Source organism: Dendronephthya gigantea, unplaced genomic scaffold, assembly GCF_004324835.1.
Source record: "Dendronephthya gigantea isolate DGI-Jeju-01 unplaced genomic scaffold, DenGig_1.0 000010F, whole genome shotgun sequence".
In the NCBI taxonomy this organism is placed as follows: domain Eukaryota; kingdom Metazoa; phylum Cnidaria; class Anthozoa; order Malacalcyonacea; family Nephtheidae; genus Dendronephthya; species Dendronephthya gigantea.
In genome coordinates, this window is record NW_021163020.1 from 824,996 (window position 1) to 841,867 (window position 16,872).

At 36.9% G+C, this 16,872-nt stretch overlaps 2 protein-coding genes across 7 annotated transcripts in view; one reads left to right on the forward strand and one right to left on the reverse strand.

Annotated features, from left to right (window-relative positions):
- Positions 1–154: 154 nt before the first annotated feature.
- The window catches only part of LOC114517993, a 34,563-nt gene continuing 17,845 nt past the window's right edge, over positions 155–16,872 (reverse strand). For 3 of the 6 annotated variants that reach the window (XM_028537856.1, XM_028537860.1, XM_028537858.1), the window contains 12 exons: positions 16,507–16,708; positions 14,652–14,722; positions 12,296–12,513; positions 12,009–12,171; positions 11,805–11,887; positions 11,669–11,719; positions 11,341–11,510; positions 8,032–8,155; positions 7,394–7,473; positions 3,312–4,051; positions 2,672–3,079; positions 155–2,467 (listed from right to left, as the gene is read on the reverse strand). In XM_028537856.1, the coding sequence (XP_028393657.1) occupies positions 503–2,467; positions 2,672–3,079; positions 3,312–4,051; positions 7,394–7,473; positions 8,032–8,054 (3,216 nt within the window). In that variant the 5' untranslated portion in view covers positions 8,055–8,155; positions 11,341–11,510; positions 11,669–11,719; ... (3 more) ...; positions 14,652–14,722; positions 16,507–16,708 and the 3' untranslated portion in view covers positions 155–502. Of the gene's footprint in view, positions 2,468–2,671; positions 3,080–3,311; positions 4,052–7,393; positions 7,474–8,031; positions 8,156–11,340; positions 11,511–11,668; positions 11,720–11,804; positions 11,888–12,008; positions 12,172–12,295; positions 12,514–12,690; positions 12,783–13,793; positions 14,085–14,651; positions 14,723–16,387; positions 16,437–16,506; positions 16,709–16,872 lie in introns of those variants that run through there. The other 3 variants (XM_028537859.1, XM_028537861.1, XM_028537857.1) reach the window with 3 other exon arrangements.
- LOC114517994 lies at positions 12,999–16,099 on the forward strand. Its single transcript, XM_028537862.1, has 6 exons — positions 12,999–13,087; positions 13,462–13,710; positions 13,788–13,971; positions 14,082–14,261; positions 14,386–14,424; positions 14,537–16,099. The coding sequence occupies exons 1-6, from the start codon at positions 13,067–13,069 to the stop codon at positions 14,863–14,865; spliced, it is 1,002 nt and encodes a 333-aa protein (XP_028393663.1). The 5' UTR covers positions 12,999–13,066; the 3' UTR covers positions 14,866–16,099.

Sequence of the window (16,872 nt, forward strand, 5' to 3'; positions counted from 1 at the left end):
AAGAGAATTGTGCGAAATCTTGTCGTCATTGTAGCTAGGTCATGCAGTCGAATTAAAAAGGATTGTTTTACTTCTAAAAGCGCACAATTAGTTAATTATAAGTGCATGTAATATAGATTCAGTATAGATGTATTTTAATAGGGATGTGAATTATGCAATACGGAAGCACGAAACACACACACCATTCCTCACAGTTTGTTATTTTCCAGATAATGTTTTGTAATCAATAAAGATTTTTGAATAATTGTGAAATGTCACAGTCTCAATTAGATCCTTTGTTTTTGGGAAGTTCTCAGTGCCATCATAACTTACAAGTCTCAACCACCAGAAAGGGAAATTCACATCAATGTGGGTTACCGTGCTTTTATTTCTTTTTCAAAAATTAGACAATAAATTAAAATAAATCTTTCCTTCCACACACAACACAACACACACTGGTGTTGTTCAACATCTTCATATTTACATAATAAAACAAGTTCAAATTTTTACGCTTCTTTTAAGTTTACATTAAAATACACTTCTGCATGTGATTCTCGCACTTTTCTTTGATTGCTAGAAGATCTGAGTCATTTTCGTCCAACATTAGACCAAACTCACAAATACTGTGACCCTTTTCGTAGTTTTTTCGCGCATGTGCTATACGAGCTGACGTGAGAAAGATCCCGAGAGCGGAGGCGTTTCCAGGACGAGAGGCAATCATATTTCGTGCGATATTCGCATCACGTTCGAGCGCTGAAATGAAATCCCGACATGCCTTCTCATCGTCGTCATCCATCATGTATGCCACAGCGCGTGCGCAATAATCACTAATCAGTGGGTTCGGCAGCGCAAGCACCATACTGAAATCACGAATTGCGCGCGTGTATTCCTGAAGGACTTCCAAACATTTTCCACGTGCGCGAAGAATTCCGGCATCACGACAGCACGACGCGGCCACAGCTATTGAATAAAACTTCAATGCTTCGCCATTTTTCTCCCTACTCTTTAAGAGTTCCCCTTGTTTAAATGAAGATTGTGCAATTTTACACTTGGCTCCTTCATCCATCGCTTGAACACAAAACGCCAACGTTTCCCAGTCGTCCACGAGTTTCGTGAGCTCGTTCATCGCCGCCTCGTGGTCGTCCACCTTCGTGTGTAGTAAAGAAATCCTTGCTGTAATGGATACGTCAAGGGGTGATAACTCCTGTGCTGATTTAAGCTTCGTGATTGCTTCGGGATAGCGTTTGTGTACGATCAAAGCATCGCCCAAGACGCTAAGATACTTGGAATTTTCTGGACATAAGCTGACAAGAAGATCAGAGAGAAGCAAGAGGGATTCTCCACACGTCATGAAACTATCCTCTTGAATTGTTGATGCAACATCGCCATTTTTTCCGCAATATGCAAAAGCCACTTGAAGGTACTTCTCCAAAGTGAACAGCATCATCCGGAGCCTTAGTTCAGGAAGTGCGGATAAAAACCTCGTTGTTGCTGGAATGTTTGTATGAAGACTGAAGAGAATGTCACGACTTGCTTCAAGATCTTCTTGAAGTATTACATACACGCATGCGCGACCACATCGTGCTTCCACACACGAAGGCGTACGTTTCAATACTGCCGTGAAATCACTGATCGCTTTGAAATAATGTTTTAACTGCACCAGACATCTTGCTCTGGCTAAAAAGGCGTCCGGAGCGTGACATGACGCTGCTGCTATGGCAACGCCAAAACAATCAATGGCTTCGCAGTATTTCTCCTCGCGAAACAGAGTTAACCCCCGCGTGTTGGCCTCGCGAGATATCTGCGCACGTTCTTTTTTCGGAAACTCAGAAAGTTCGGCTGCTAAGCTCTCCTCATCCACGTCACGTAGAACGCTACACAAACCTTCCAGCGCCAGCTCAGTATTACCAAGTTTCATACGAAGCGCAGCAAGATGTATTATTGGAAGACATTCGTTTGGCGTCGTCTTTACCATTCGTAACATTATTGCTTGGGCCTCCTGTTGCATATCCATGGCAACAAGCACGTCACTATACTGCAGATAACATTCAAGTCTTGTAGGTGAGAGGCCAACGAGCAGATCACATAATGCTATCAAAAGTTTCGATTTCTCTTTAATTCTAGGTTTTGTCTTCTTGATGCATTCATGAATGTATTTCTCTGTTCCGTGCGAGATCAATTTGAATTGTTCTTCAGTGAACTTCTGCAGCACTTTCGTAGTGCGTGATGAACTGATCTCGCATGCCAAGCTCACATCCCGGACCGCTTTTTCCGGTTTTTCGATTAAAAAATTTAAGTAACTCTTGCAACAGAGAAGCTCGATTGAATTCGCCTGCAAGTGGGATGCACACTCCAGATCCGTTTGTGCCATCGTGAAATTTCTCATTCCCAGGTATGACATAGCTCGCTCACATAGCAAATGAACTGACGGCGTCTTCCGAATAGCTTCCGTTAACAAGGCGACGGCGTCTTCGTGTTTTCCTGCGACCTACAACAGTAACGAGGGTTGCAATTCATAAAACACAAATATTTGTTGGAGGACTGCACACTATGTAAATTTATAGTGGCTGGAAAGCAGCTTCGACCCATTAATCCAAACCATCTCCTGGTTGTACGACAATATGGTCAGAACTAACAGACCGAAAGCTTTGCAACGTGCAATTTCATAATATTCTTATAAAGTGAAACCAACCTGTAACGACTCAGCACATTTTCGCAGTGCATCTGTATTTTCACTGTCGATAGCGTACAGCAATTTATACAGGCGGTGATACAGTTGAAGGGCGCCGTCGGAGGCGTTCGGATCCGACTCTTCGGGACACGAAATGTGATTGACAAGCGCCGAAGCTTGGTCGATAATACACGAAGTTAATTTCGTAACGTGAGCATTAGAGAGAGACTGCAGTGTGATCTGTGTCAGACACGAGTCGTGAAGCATTGTTTCCAAGTAGTCTAACACTGCTTCGTCAAAGTTTCCAATGTTAACCAGGCACTCGGCATGATAGAGTCTGAAGTGAACAGCATCAGCAAGATTTCCTTGGGACTCCAGATGGTCAATTACACGACCAAAGAGAACTTTAGCATCTTCGTATCGAAACACCTGAGGGCAAGAAGACATAGCATATTACGATCCTTCAAGTGCTGGCAATGGTCCAAGAACGCACGGCTAACATTTGTCAATGTCACTGTAGACGGTGAGAATATAGTGTACATACAAAAAAAGGGCGTTGCCCAGATTATGTGGGATTAGAGGATTATTTACAAGTGATTAGTAACAGGGTGGAAATATTACAGTATTTATATTGCGATATTAAATACAATAATTTACTCACCTTCATCAGAAGCTGACCATAGATTTCCGAAGCATTTACATCGTTTGGATGAAGTCTCAAAACTTCTGCGTAATAATTCAACATATCAACGTTATCCTTCGCGCTCAGCGACGTCATATTTCTATGAAGTTTGGCTGCCTTCTCCAAGAATGTAGCATAAATGACATCTTTACTCTCCTCACTAATAGCAGAAAGACATTTATTCGCTCGGGTTGTATCAATGTGGAAGGCCTTCAGATATAATTCTACCCCAGTTTCCTTGACTCCAACTTTCATGTGAGCGAGCGAACACATAAAATAAAGGTCTGCGGTTTCATCAGACTTCGGTATGTTTTGCAGTCTATCGGTGTTCAGGACCACCTCTTCGTATTCTTCCGACTCGAGTAACGCCCATAGTCTAACTCGCCAAGCGACGGAATTATTCGGATCAACTTCGGGCAAAAGAATCAGCTCGGATATTTTCTTGACTGACAAAGAAGAATCCTTATTGTTTTCTGTGCAGAGTTTCTCTAAAACTTTAACAAGATCTTTCAAAGCCCCTCTTTCGATTCTTCTTAGTTGCTTTTTAGTACGACGTGGAGCAAGCGAGTACGCATGGCACAGAGACACAGCTGCTGACTGAATATCACCGCGTTGAATGTTCGTTTGAATATCATTGAGAAGGCATTCGGTTCTTCGGACGATGCTCTGTTTCAAGTTAGAAACACACGCAGCTTGGCTTGTTTTTACTTTTGTCTCACCTACAATGACAATATTATGAAATTAGACATAAATTCCTAAACATTGTTAAGTCGTTCAAATGGCCTTCAAGTTTTCGAAAGGAAGCCCATCTAGAACTAGTTAATCTCTAGGAACAATGCGATCAAGGTGTTTAAGAATTCCAGTTTCGATTTCAGTGAAAATAATCTCATTAAAATCAGCTCTCTTCTTACACTAGAATTAAAAAAGATGACCCAGCAGTTTAAAGGTCGCGCAACACGCCTTAGTATTGTTGTATAGATGTCACAACACACTCTGACTCGTCTTACAACTTCGTAACTTTGCAGAATCTATGAGCATGCTATAAACAAACACAAGCAATTCTGAGTAAGTGCTGGGTTTCACTTAGTTCTAGAGGAAGAACAGATGGCGACCAGCTCCAACGGAACTGTTGACAATTATAGCAACAATAAAAACTGGACTAAATCTCTCATTTTGTTAAGTGTTTAAACTTTGTTAAGCACCATCTGCTTTTTACGACTAAATATGCATTGATATACATGATACAGAGAGCTCATGTTCCCTTACATTTTACTGACTAAGAGCGTATATCATATCCTCGCTATGGTAACTAATTTTTCTAATTGTTGCAATTAGTTGTTTCGAATTCCAGTCTGCTGTTATACACTAGGCGAGTGCTTTTTTTTTATCATTCTATCTTAATTATATTTGTTTCTCACGTCTAAAATAATTGCTTATCTACCATACATTGTAACGATTATAATACAATGAGCAAAGTGTGTTTCCCATGCTTTTTATTGAGCCACAGTTATGCATGCATAAGTACCCAGTACCCTTTCGAATGGTTTGCAGCAAAGAAACAAAGTCTCAATTTTTCAAACGACAGACGACTGTAGGGTGAAACAGTGCCATCGTGTCTCTGATCTTAATGTTCTATTTTTCGCTTGGAAATAAGTTACCTAATGGTTTTCCGGGTGCGGTTGCCAGACAATCACAGATCACTGTCAAAAACAAACATATTAGTCAATCTGACAATAAGAATGCCGATCATGAGAAATCAGGGTCAATTATATAATATCAAAATAGAAAGATACTAAAGTATATCACTGAGTTATTCGCTTTTTAAAATGTCCACGGTGCACGTTACTTAATCTTGTTTGCGCGTGATGGCAAAGGTGCGATGAGATATCGCTAGAAAACCACATGAAGCATTCTCCATGAATTGTAAGAAGATCATTTTAAAACAGATGGAACGAAACACCGCGCAGTTTATCAAAGAATTCCACACTCTGAGGTCGCACATTTTTACGATCATTTACGTGTAAATATCCACGGTAATGCCAAGACGCACAATAAAATATGATAAATATTACTAATTAATGTTGATTTGGTGATGCAATTAACATAACGAGCGTGTTTTATCCAAGCTGTCGTAGACGAGTGTTTTTTTACCACATATTTACAAACAATAAAGGTGCTGACTTAGGATAGAAGTCATAGAACTCCATGGAAGAATAATGAAGACATGTTTGATATTTAAAACAGGAGAGTATAAAATAAATACTTTTATACTTATACGTAACGACGTCCCAATAACTATCATACTTATATATAAAGTTGAATTAAGCATTTTTTTTTTGCTAGATCATTTACATTCATCAAATACCAAGCGTTATACAATTAAATATATGGCATAGTGAGATGACATACCATCCACACATAACAACATTTGAACAGACATCTTTCCGACGATATTTGTCCCAAGAATCCATACAAACTCTAACGCTGTCTGACGATTTGAAATAAGCTACGCAGCCGCAGTAATTGTTCTTAAATGAGAAGTGGTGCGGAAATGCTCAGAGGGAATGCTATTCAAAAAGTAAAAATATCATGCACCCACTTCCTTCCGATTTAATGAATACAATTTGTTGATGATTTAGATATCTTGTATCGAGTCTGAATACAGGTGAATTTTTATTTCTTTTGTGATAATACAATTCCGCGAACGCAGAGAGGAATTGGAAACGAAGTCTACGTTACAGCTAACGATATATAGCGAAATCAAGTCGTTCAGCCAAGCGAAAACGATTTGCCAGTATCCTAGAGTCTACCACACGCGAAACAAGATCTAATGCAAACAAACAAGTTACTTGAACTCAAAAAACAATCCAAAAATAGAACATATCTGGCATGGTACCTCGCTTCACGCAATGCCCCTGAAACACGAGACGGTCGCTCAAAAACTCGCAATTATAAAACAAAATCCGCGCAAAATCATTAAAACCGAATGAACGCGAAAGAAATATGGTTTATATAAACCTTTATGTTTTCTTATGAATACAACAGGACTGAAAAAAAAGAACAACAAGAATTTGAAATGATTGCCTCAAGCTATTTCGCTTAATCAAAATAAGGAGATGAAAATTAGAGAATACGCAAATTGTGGGTACCATGAAGAAAAATAGTTTCCCCAATTTAATTATACCAAAAATTTAATTATCAGTTTTGAAGCTTGAAAGCACAATTAAAACACCGGCTTTTACACTCTCTACTGGGCATATACCAATGACCCAACATATTTTGACTTGCGTAATGGTTTCAAATTTAATGTTTTACATCAGAATAAAATCGAACAGTCTCACAACACAGACAGACGCTTTACGTTGCAATAATCCCCACTTGGATACAGATATTTTAAACTATCGATATCAGTCGTGTTTTTGCGCGAATGCAATATCCCGTTGTGCGCTGTATTTATTTTACCATTAGCACAAAATGCGGTTGGGATGATTTCTCAAATTATATTTACTTTGGACACGAGACACTTGTGAGGCTCATTCAAATATACATTTTTACTTCAAGAAAAGCTCAAGCAGCAAGCCAGCAATGATTTCATAAATATTAAACCGTAATCGTGATCATGACAACTTAATCTAATTCTTGCACATCACATAATAGGCATATTCTTTGCATTATTGATGGTGGCTACATGGAAAGCATTTTCTGGGCCAAATCAAAATATATTGCTCGACCGCACATGGACATAGGCAGAATGAGGTAAAACCTGGTGTGGTATATGACCAAGTTTGGCCTGCGAAAGATCTTACTTAGGCTACATTCGAGATTACACGTCATTCAATCCGCAACCTTTTAAGCTCTAAACAGTTTTATCAGGTTTCTATAATCCTATCATATGTAGCTACGAAATAAACATACAAAAAGATGGGTTATTCAGCGTCGTTCTGAGCGTCTATAGCTATGTCATGTCATTTGCTAGGGACTTCAGAAGCTAATCCTTTCTGTGTGTGTTAAAAGTGAAAACGAGTGACAAAAAAATAAGAATTTAAAGAATCAAATCTCACCGTTTGATGTCTTTATTTCTTCGTCACCTTTCATGGCTTCGTTCGTAAATGATTTCATTTCTTTTATTGGATAACCTGATCTGTATGTGAGGGAAACAGAGACACACTAGGAATCATTATGAATAGTTCTGAAAATGTTTCGAATTCTTTAATGATATATAATAATAACAGCATCGTATGTTAACGACAACGCGAAATGTTTGCAAAGTATTTAGCGAACGTAGTAACCGCGATACTAAATTTTAGAGAATATCTAGTACACTAATTTAAATATGAATGAGTAATATTTTGGATGGAAACTGTTTATTTAGAGTTTCGTATCGTATATAAGGTATGTTTGCAAGAGGATATCAACCTTATATAATTAATTAGGTAGATGACCAAATAGCAATTTTATTCAGGTTCAACATACGTCGACTATTAATGTTTGGCCATAGTCAATTTAGCATTCATTAACCATGTCATTCAGAGGCTCGCTTCACTTCACACAACAACCTTATTTTATCATAGCACGGGAAAATTTGATAACTTGACTCGTGCACAGATATATCGTGATAAGGCAATAGATTAAATTAGCGTTTGAGAACCGCGCACGCGAACAGGGTTGAAGAAAAGAAAACAAACGATCACTTCCTTACCTTGTGTGCATAAGACGCGCCATGGTCGTTTCATAACCTCAAGCCTCGAGGGAAGTGCGTATTCGCAAGAGCCAAGTAGACAAAATCTCGTTTCGACCCGACTGTAGAACCACAATAGTCCGTGCTAAGATAGATTAATCGCTGTTGTGATGAAAGGTTATAACATTGTGGGCTGTCTTCATCTGACCAATAAAACGCAAGCAATCAGCAAGCTCTGTGTCCGATTGTGACGATAATGTACTGTATATTAAATCAACACGGATTTAATCTTCAGAACCATTTATACCATGAAACATCGAAAAATTTTTCTCAGCTGTTTGCTTCGCCGGTTGTGTTTTCATCGACGCGAATGCGGAGTTCGCACGTAATGGGCTGAATCGCTTATGACATTCATATCCAATTGCCGTATAATTAAAAGGAAATTAATAAATTATTATGCGCGCGTTGGGTAGCCAAGTCCTATTACACGTGACGCAGCAATTAGTGATAACTGTAAGACGGGGGGTGGCACGAGAATATACAGGCACATAAAATTGCTTCACAAAAATGTTTGTAAGAGTATTTATTTTCCGATTTGTATTTTTACTGATTTTCGCAACGAAGTCAATTGCGAGACTCCCCCCCCCATGCTTGGTATACAATGCTAGTTTGCTAGGATTATTTAACTGCAAAAACATTTCAGTTATTTTATTAATCCAGCAAGATGAGCCTAATCGGACGGATTTAAACAGATGAACTCTTCCATTAAATATTTATGCAGGATTATTAACAATAAATCTAAAGATTATAATCTTAAACAAGGAGTTAACTAAAACCAATTACACCATGAAATATTATATCAATTCATATCAAGTTGTTTCATCTTTTTTTGCATCGTTTCCTCACTTCTTTTAATTCTTCTTTTCGTGAAATTTTAACCACTTATACCACACTGCATTTCGGTCACATGACCAACGATGGTTATCACATGATATTCGTCACGTGATGATAACGGTTATTCAAAGATAGTTTGGGAACATCCTATGAATAAACCAACCACGGATAATCTGAAATACACAATATTCACTTAGCGACGACCAACAACCTTTATTAAAGAGAATAGTGTAAATTATTTAGGCATAACAGCGATGTTAAATATCAAATGATGGTAAGCCAGACCCAACACACAGCACAGGGCTCGAGTTGCTAATTCAAATACAACCTCCCCCGGGTGTTAATTAAATCTTGTTATTTAATGCGATCACAAAGTCATACATGGTTCAAGAGCGGTCACGATTGACGCGAGTAAAATGAGCTGCCTGTTGATGGATGAGAAAAGACGATGAACAATTAACAAGTGTTGAAGCACGTGGATTGCAAACTACCGTGGAATTAATCATACTTGTGGATATTAAACGGCTGTAATCATGACCATGGAGCTATATATACCTTCGGAATTTAGAGGGCTGAAGAAGGGTCCTCCTTGGGGGGAGGGCACCGGTTATAGTTTACCACAAATTCAGTGCCAAATTGAATACAATGAAAGGGAAAGAAACCTCCCCTTCCTGCGGTGTCTGGCAGTTCCACGAAATATCGATTTTCTATTTATCTAAATCACTACCCCATCCCACCTCACAGTGTTTTTGACTCTGAAACGTAACAATCAACGGGTTTTTTCAACATAGCTTGTTCTACAATATTCTAGCGCTCTCGGTTTATTTCAATTTTACTAAACACGTCTTGGTGGAGGGGAGAAACTTCATACGTCCGAATACAATTGATTTTAGAATACCTGTGACAATGCACGTAAAACACTTATATTAGATTAGGAAGACCAACACTAAAGGGCGTGGTTTAATCTAACAATTGGGGATCATCTTTTAAGGATAAACACTTTTTTAGAATATTTTGGTCATGATGAATATTTCTTGTTTGATGGTACAATTCTAAATTGTTTTTTTAGGGTCTGTTATTCATGAATGCAACATGAACTTGTTTTTCCTTATCGCTTCTCAAACAGAACTCCCTTTTCCCCCCGGGACGAGCGCGTTCTTTAGCTTACAGAGGGGGATAAATTGCGACAAGCCATAATCAAAAACTAATCAGGGAAAAGCTCCAGATGCATTTAACACCACTGCTGTGTCAACCATTTCCTCGCGCAGGACAAACGCAGGAAACACAGTTTGACACAGCATGATATGGGCGGAAAGATTGGATTATCCAAAGCTTATGTTCGTATATTTTACTAAATAAATATAATATAAAATACAGTTCGAACTTCGAAGATTATGAAATTTTATTGAAAAAACAGATCCTATCTGACCTTGAACACCGAGTAAACAAACCAGACTAAATCTCGAAGATAAAATACTGAGATTAATGCCGATCAATATTATGGTGATCCGGCAAAAATCTGGAGATTCACAAATGCAATGAAATTATCTTACCCTTGTAGTATATCAACTTTTTAGGCCTTTTTATTTAATTTCTTTAAAACAATTCACTGATTGTTTTTTTTGGCCATATTTTCATGTTGGTACGGAGAGTTCAAAAGGGCTAAGACATAGCGCAGGACCTGTAACAAATCCTTGACTTACTTGCCCTTCTATGGATGTCAGCAGTCAGTAGTTTGACGCACGAAATAATGCAAGTTCCGGGTTCGCTTTATTTGAATTTTCACGCCAATCCCACTCAAGTCTTCGGTCAAGAGAGTTGGCAAGTGAGAGACAGTTTAATCGCCATTCAAGCTCCTTTGAAGCAAAAACATTAGAAGACCGACGACAAAGAATCCGCCGCTAACACATGCATTGAAGAACCTGGCACCGAAAAGGCTTTAAAAAGCCTTTTAACTTTATCAATTCTTATATGACAAAAAACCTAATGTTATATTTATATCAAACCTCCCACGCCAGGAATATGTCGAATGGCAATAGTAATTGGACGATTACAATCAAAATCCAATCAGACACAGTTAACTGCCTGATGAGTTCATATGGAAGAAATTAACTTGATGAGGAGTTTACGCGTGAGAAAAAATATTAGTTCAAAATATAATGCTTGTATACGTGTCCCACCCGCATTTCGCTAAACAATCGCGGTTAGTTGGAAGCCTCAAACACAATTTTCTGTCTGGCAGGTGTGGCTTAATACTGCCTAGAGACAATAAAGACTTCTCTCGTACTTTCTCGAAACCTCCAGGCAAATATACTTCCGAAAATAAGTGTAATCACTGTGCTGCAATCAATAAACTGGGGCAGTCAACGCGGTTAATGAACCTCTACTAGCGTTATCTAGCAGGATAATTTAAAGTCAAAAGATGAAATGACTTACCTAGCAATATAAAAAACCACAAAACCAACAAAAATACGAGTGATTATGAAAGATTTCTACAGGATTTCAACTCCTCTGGTCCAAGAGTAGGACAATATTGGACCACAAGGATGAACTGTATAGGTCATTTGCCTAACCATTCTTTTAATGCAAGAAAATGCTTTAGGAACCTATTAATATGAAATAGATTAGCCTGGTTAGGTGATATTAAAATCCTATCTTTTTCCAACCACACATGTTCTTATAAAATACACATTCACCTTTTTTCTAATAATCATGGAATTCAAAAATCAAAAAAGTCTTACAAATACAATACAAAATGGATTACCATTGCACTTGACAGGAAATCTGTATATATCAAGATACAATCAGGGCATGTCTATAAACAGAAATGTTTTCTCAATTTTTGTTTTATAAAATAAGAACAAATGTCAATCTTAATTTACGACCAATGTTCACCTCACCTGGAATGTTATGGTACAATTTTTATAATAATTTTGATGCAAATAATCTGAAAGTTTCATCCAAAGATCTTCCAATGTAAAATCTGAATTAGATTTAAAATTGGAAAGAGAAATTAACAAATATGGGAACCAGTGGCTTGATCTCCAGATTTGGCAAAAAATGCAACCATATCAATCCTAAATGGTATATTTCTCAGTATGTACCATTGATCATGGAGGAAACAAGAATGATCCACTTTCCACGACAATTTGGATTGAAAGAGGACCTTGCCCTTTCACTTAAACATTCAATCATCTTCTGATCATTCTCATAAAGCCTGTTTTCACTTTTTAAACCCCTTTGGATATTTGTAGGTGAAGAATGCCACTATAAAGAAGTTAAAAAGTAGGTTACCATTAAATAAAAGATTTTTGCATTTAAATATGTGAAAAGTAGGTCATGGATGGCTGCTCTGATTTTAGTATTTTTACAAGACAGTGAAAGTGCTTACCTTGATTTTTGTCAATGGATGTTCTCTGTCATTGTTTTGAGTATCATTTTTTAAATAGTTTTGTAAAACTGGCGATACACTTTGTTTACATTCTTTTGTTTTCTTAACTTTTGGCTTAATGTTGTTTTTGGCAGACTTGTTCTCATTCAGAGTTGCTGCCTCATTGGATAAAACTGGTGGATTTAATTGAGGCTTCCACACTAACGAACTTGAACCATCTACATTTAATGAACGTTGATGTCATGGAATTGCTTTGTGCAATGTTGTGGCTAAAAAATGGCTAAGGAGTAGGAATCTAGAACTAGAGAACTGAGAGAGAGAAAGAGAGATGCGGAGGAGGGGGGGCAAGAGGTTGTCCCTCCCCTCTTGTGGAAAAATACAGAATAATTAAATACCAAACAATGGTTTAAAATTCTGAATTCCTGAGCCTTTTTGAAACGAAATCAACTTTTCCAGATCACATTTCTCTAACTGTTTCTCCTCCCGTGCGCTGACGTTGTAAACGTGAAGCATTAGAGAACGATCAATCGATCATTCGATCAAAATTATAATCAATAATAATAAAGATAATAATAATGATAATAATATGATAATAATAATAATAGCTGGTCCGTCCTTTGTTGTCACGATTTTGCGCCTGGAGTGATTAGCGACAATTTTTCCGGCTGTCGCTCGCCGTATTTTGGTAATTGATAGTTTCAAGAGCAATTATAATTGTAGCAATTTGATAGTGTTCAAATATTTCGTCTGATATTTAGATATTTGAAGAGGATGAAGGGTCCGTCTCTTTTGGTAAGTTCTACACACGATGTTAAATGAGTACAGTTATCATTAGTTTACGATATTTTGTAGTGTACATATAGATTTATGAACTGTTTTGATAATAATCTTATAACTAGTACATTATACCGACAACTGTCTATTGACATGCCGACAACCGCGAGGCATTGAAAGAAAGAGAAAATCTCTCGGTTACTAAACTACTATCGAGTATTTTATACACTTTCTCTCTTGATATAACGTATATCACTTCATATATTTCATTTGAATGTAATTGATCACCGTTCAAACGATTATTCCCTACTTTACACATTTCTGGTACATTTGCATAAATTATGTTTGAGTGAAGTCGAAGGTTGTTGATTTTAAACTTTTTTTGTTACTAGTTGTTGTTTGTAAATTGCTTTCATTTGGTTTGGGGAGAATGTCAGAACTCTACAATAAACGATTGTAATAAAAGTTTGTATAAAGAGTTGATCACAGTTGGTAATTGTACAATATGTGTTTGTCGCAAAGGATTTACCCAGGATGTTAACCTGGGTGGCTGCCGTCCATGTAGTGTTTGTAAATATCCACGTGCTATTGTAAAAAATTGTACTGCATCAATTGACACAGTATGTGATCATTGCCCAAAGGTAAGCTTGAAATATATATCATTTGTTATAGTAAATTGTGTTGTATGAAAATATAACAAGAGCAAATGTCTTTTAAGACTCACTTCTACACAGAAACTGGGTGTAAAAAATGCCAGGAATGTGAGCATGGTGTTCTCGAGCCTTGTGGATCAAAGCAAGATACAGTCTGTGCCCCCCAGATCACTATGCCACCAACTACAATCTTGCAGAAGATTTCTACCACTGTTTCAAATGAAAGTGATGGTTATAGAGATACCAGAGGTAAGCAGTGTTTTTATTTGCCAAAATTTTTGAACAATTTCATAATATCAAAAGTTATTTTCATTAAATAGTATGATTTCTATCCCTGAACATTGTAAATTTTCATTTAGAAAATAACCATGACTGTAAGCAAAATAAAATTTGGATAATTCTTGTCATTGTGGAATCCATAATAATTTTTGTTATTGTTGTATGGCTGTTCTGTCGCAATTGCAACAATTCCAGGCTTTATGGCCTCACTGACACTTCAAGTTTGGCGACTAGTTTATCAAGTCTGATGTTAAACCCGAGTGAGTATTGGATTTTCATGGAAAATTTAAAGGGGTGTTAAAAAATACTCTTGAGTCATCATCTATGGATTGTGGTTATCCTTATGTTTTCCTGCTCAGTTCTAAAATAGCTGTTTCATTTTAGAATCAAAGTGGCCTGATATCACATGCTTAACAGAGGAAGGTAAAAGAGGAATATTGTCATTATCCCTATTTCCATCACTACATTTTTTGTTTCCAGATCATTGCTGTCAACATCTATCAGCTTAATTAATATCAAAATTAATTTTTGACAGAACGAGAGACCGCGATAAATGTTCTTCCTGGAGGATATGTAGAAAAACTAGGAGAACTTTTGAATCCAACTGTCCCTAATAATTGGATTATTTTGGCTTATCATTTTAAACTTACCCAGAACGAAGTCAATAACATCAAGATCTCCTCTCCCAACTGCACCCAAGAATTGTTGTATCTTTTGGGATCTAAAAACACAACAGTTGAAAGACTCTGGAGAGGTTTGAAAGCCATCAAACGTGATGATGCCTGCCTGGAATTTGTAAATTTTATGAAGAAAGAACGAAATGATGATAAAAGTGCAATCGTTTTCATCAATGATTGTGACTAAGGTGGGGGCACTTCCTATCACAACATTCAAGGTCGTATTAGTTTATAAACTGCTCAATCATTTGCAGTAGTAATGAAAAATTAGGGTCCTGTAAGGTCTTGGCCAGTTTAAAAATTTTCATGATTTCTTAGAGGAGTCATTCCTGGTTAAATCAGATGGAAAATGTTTAATTTCAGTTGAACTCGAATGAAATTGAACTCGTATCGGATAAATTTTAAGTTTATACTTCAACTATTTTTCAGTAAAAAAATAAGTATATCTGCTCAGGTATATAAGATAGTTTACTTTTAGTTTTTTAAAATACCGTGTTACTTCGCAAGTAGAGAAAAGAGCGCTTAAAGTTAGATGAAATCTTAAATGACATAATTTTCACGAGGAAGGCACAATAGAGCTTATTATTGACGATTCATGTCGAAATTTTAGACTAGAGGTGATTGAGCAAAGGTATATACTGAGTAGTTCGTCAGTTCGTGACGTTTTGATATCGAAGTAACTCTTTCCTAAGTCTAAGATGTCCAAGATGGTGCTAAAATATAACCGCCATTTGTTTGAAAAAAGACAGAAATTTTGATCGCATTTTTAGATCAATTATTGTAGCATGTTACTATTAACTTTTAGCTTTTTCTACAATTAATTTTTTCTACTATTAACTTTTAGCTTTTTATAGATTTTTGTACTGTTTTATAAACACCCCTTTAATGCTATGAACATGAATTACCTTGCACCAGTAAATATAGTCGATAGATTAAATTTCACTATTTCTGTAACAATAGACTTATAGTCATACCGAACGCCGAATTGTTAGGCTTAAATATTTTTTATAAAAATGACCAACATCAGTTTAATCTTTGTAAAACATATCCATGTTTTTTACGTTTTTTCAATGCGAAAATTGACTAATCTTGAATACAGTATGTATTTTTTTAATCGCTATATCTCGGAGTTTAGGATGAAGTGTCGGGTCATTTCATGCAGGTTTTTAAACATTTTCTATATTTTCCAAATATTAACCTCGTTTCAGAAGCAGGCAAAACCAGTGGATAAAACTAAAAGGACAGCTGTTTACATAACAGTACATTTTCCTGCTAAAAATGACACGACTCATCACCTACGAAGATGCAATATTATATGGTGTATATTACATTGTACTGTAATAATTGTATTAGGGCGTTTTTGACGCAATTTGATTTATTTTTTAAAATACGACAATGTAAATGATTTTGGCACGATATTTTGTAAGTAAATTTGGAATAAAATTTAACAAAATTACAACGTGTTTACAATGATACTATCTTCATAAATACTCCTAAAAACCCCTACTTATCCCAGTCAATATGTCAGTTCTTCAAAACTGATCTTTCTTTCCCCCAGCCTCCCCCTTTGGACCATAGTGACAGCTTTTGCCTCGAGCCCCCCAGGCCCCAGTGACAAAAACATTTCTCGGACAATTCCCCCAGACCCTTATATATAACTCTAATCTTTAGTACCAATTTCTAGTTAGGAACATTTTGTTCATACCCACCTTCTTACTAACGTTTTCTTAAAAAGATTCTGCTTCGGACGGGCCCTGCCTTTTTTAATAAACAATGTCACCCAAAGCCATATATACGACACGCCCATATTTGATAAAATTTTTCGTACCTTTCATCCTTTTATTTTATCAATTTTGGCATCGAATCGTTCATCTTCCATATACGGCACGAATCTTCGCTATACTACCCCAAACACCAACCCCTCCAATCATTTTTTCCCAGAAATCTCGATATCAACGCGAATCTATATACACCTTTGAAATGTGAGACCCGCACCAGAGAATCCCAGGCGCTGTCAGTTTTATTTGTCTCTAAAATGTAAACAAAATTGAGAATGTTTTATGCATTTATCATAAAAAGAGGAGGGCTTAAATTTAACCTCGCAACCCACTGTTCTATTATTTTAATTTCAAATTTTCCCCGTCATTGAATATCAGCACAATTACGTTATAGAGGACTTAGAGGTTCACGGAAA

Excerpts from the sequence above, each read along its gene's own strand:
- LOC114517994 (XM_028537862.1), top strand. The coding sequence starts at position 13,067 with ATGAAGGGTCCGTCTCTTTTG. Across the intron at positions 13,711-13,787 it reads TATGTGATCATTGCCCAAAG|ACTCACTTCTACACAGAAAC; the intron begins GTAAGCTTGAAA and ends ATGTCTTTTAAG. Across the intron at positions 14,262-14,385 it reads AAGTCTGATGTTAAACCCGA|AATCAAAGTGGCCTGATATC; the intron begins GTGAGTATTGGA and ends GTTTCATTTTAG.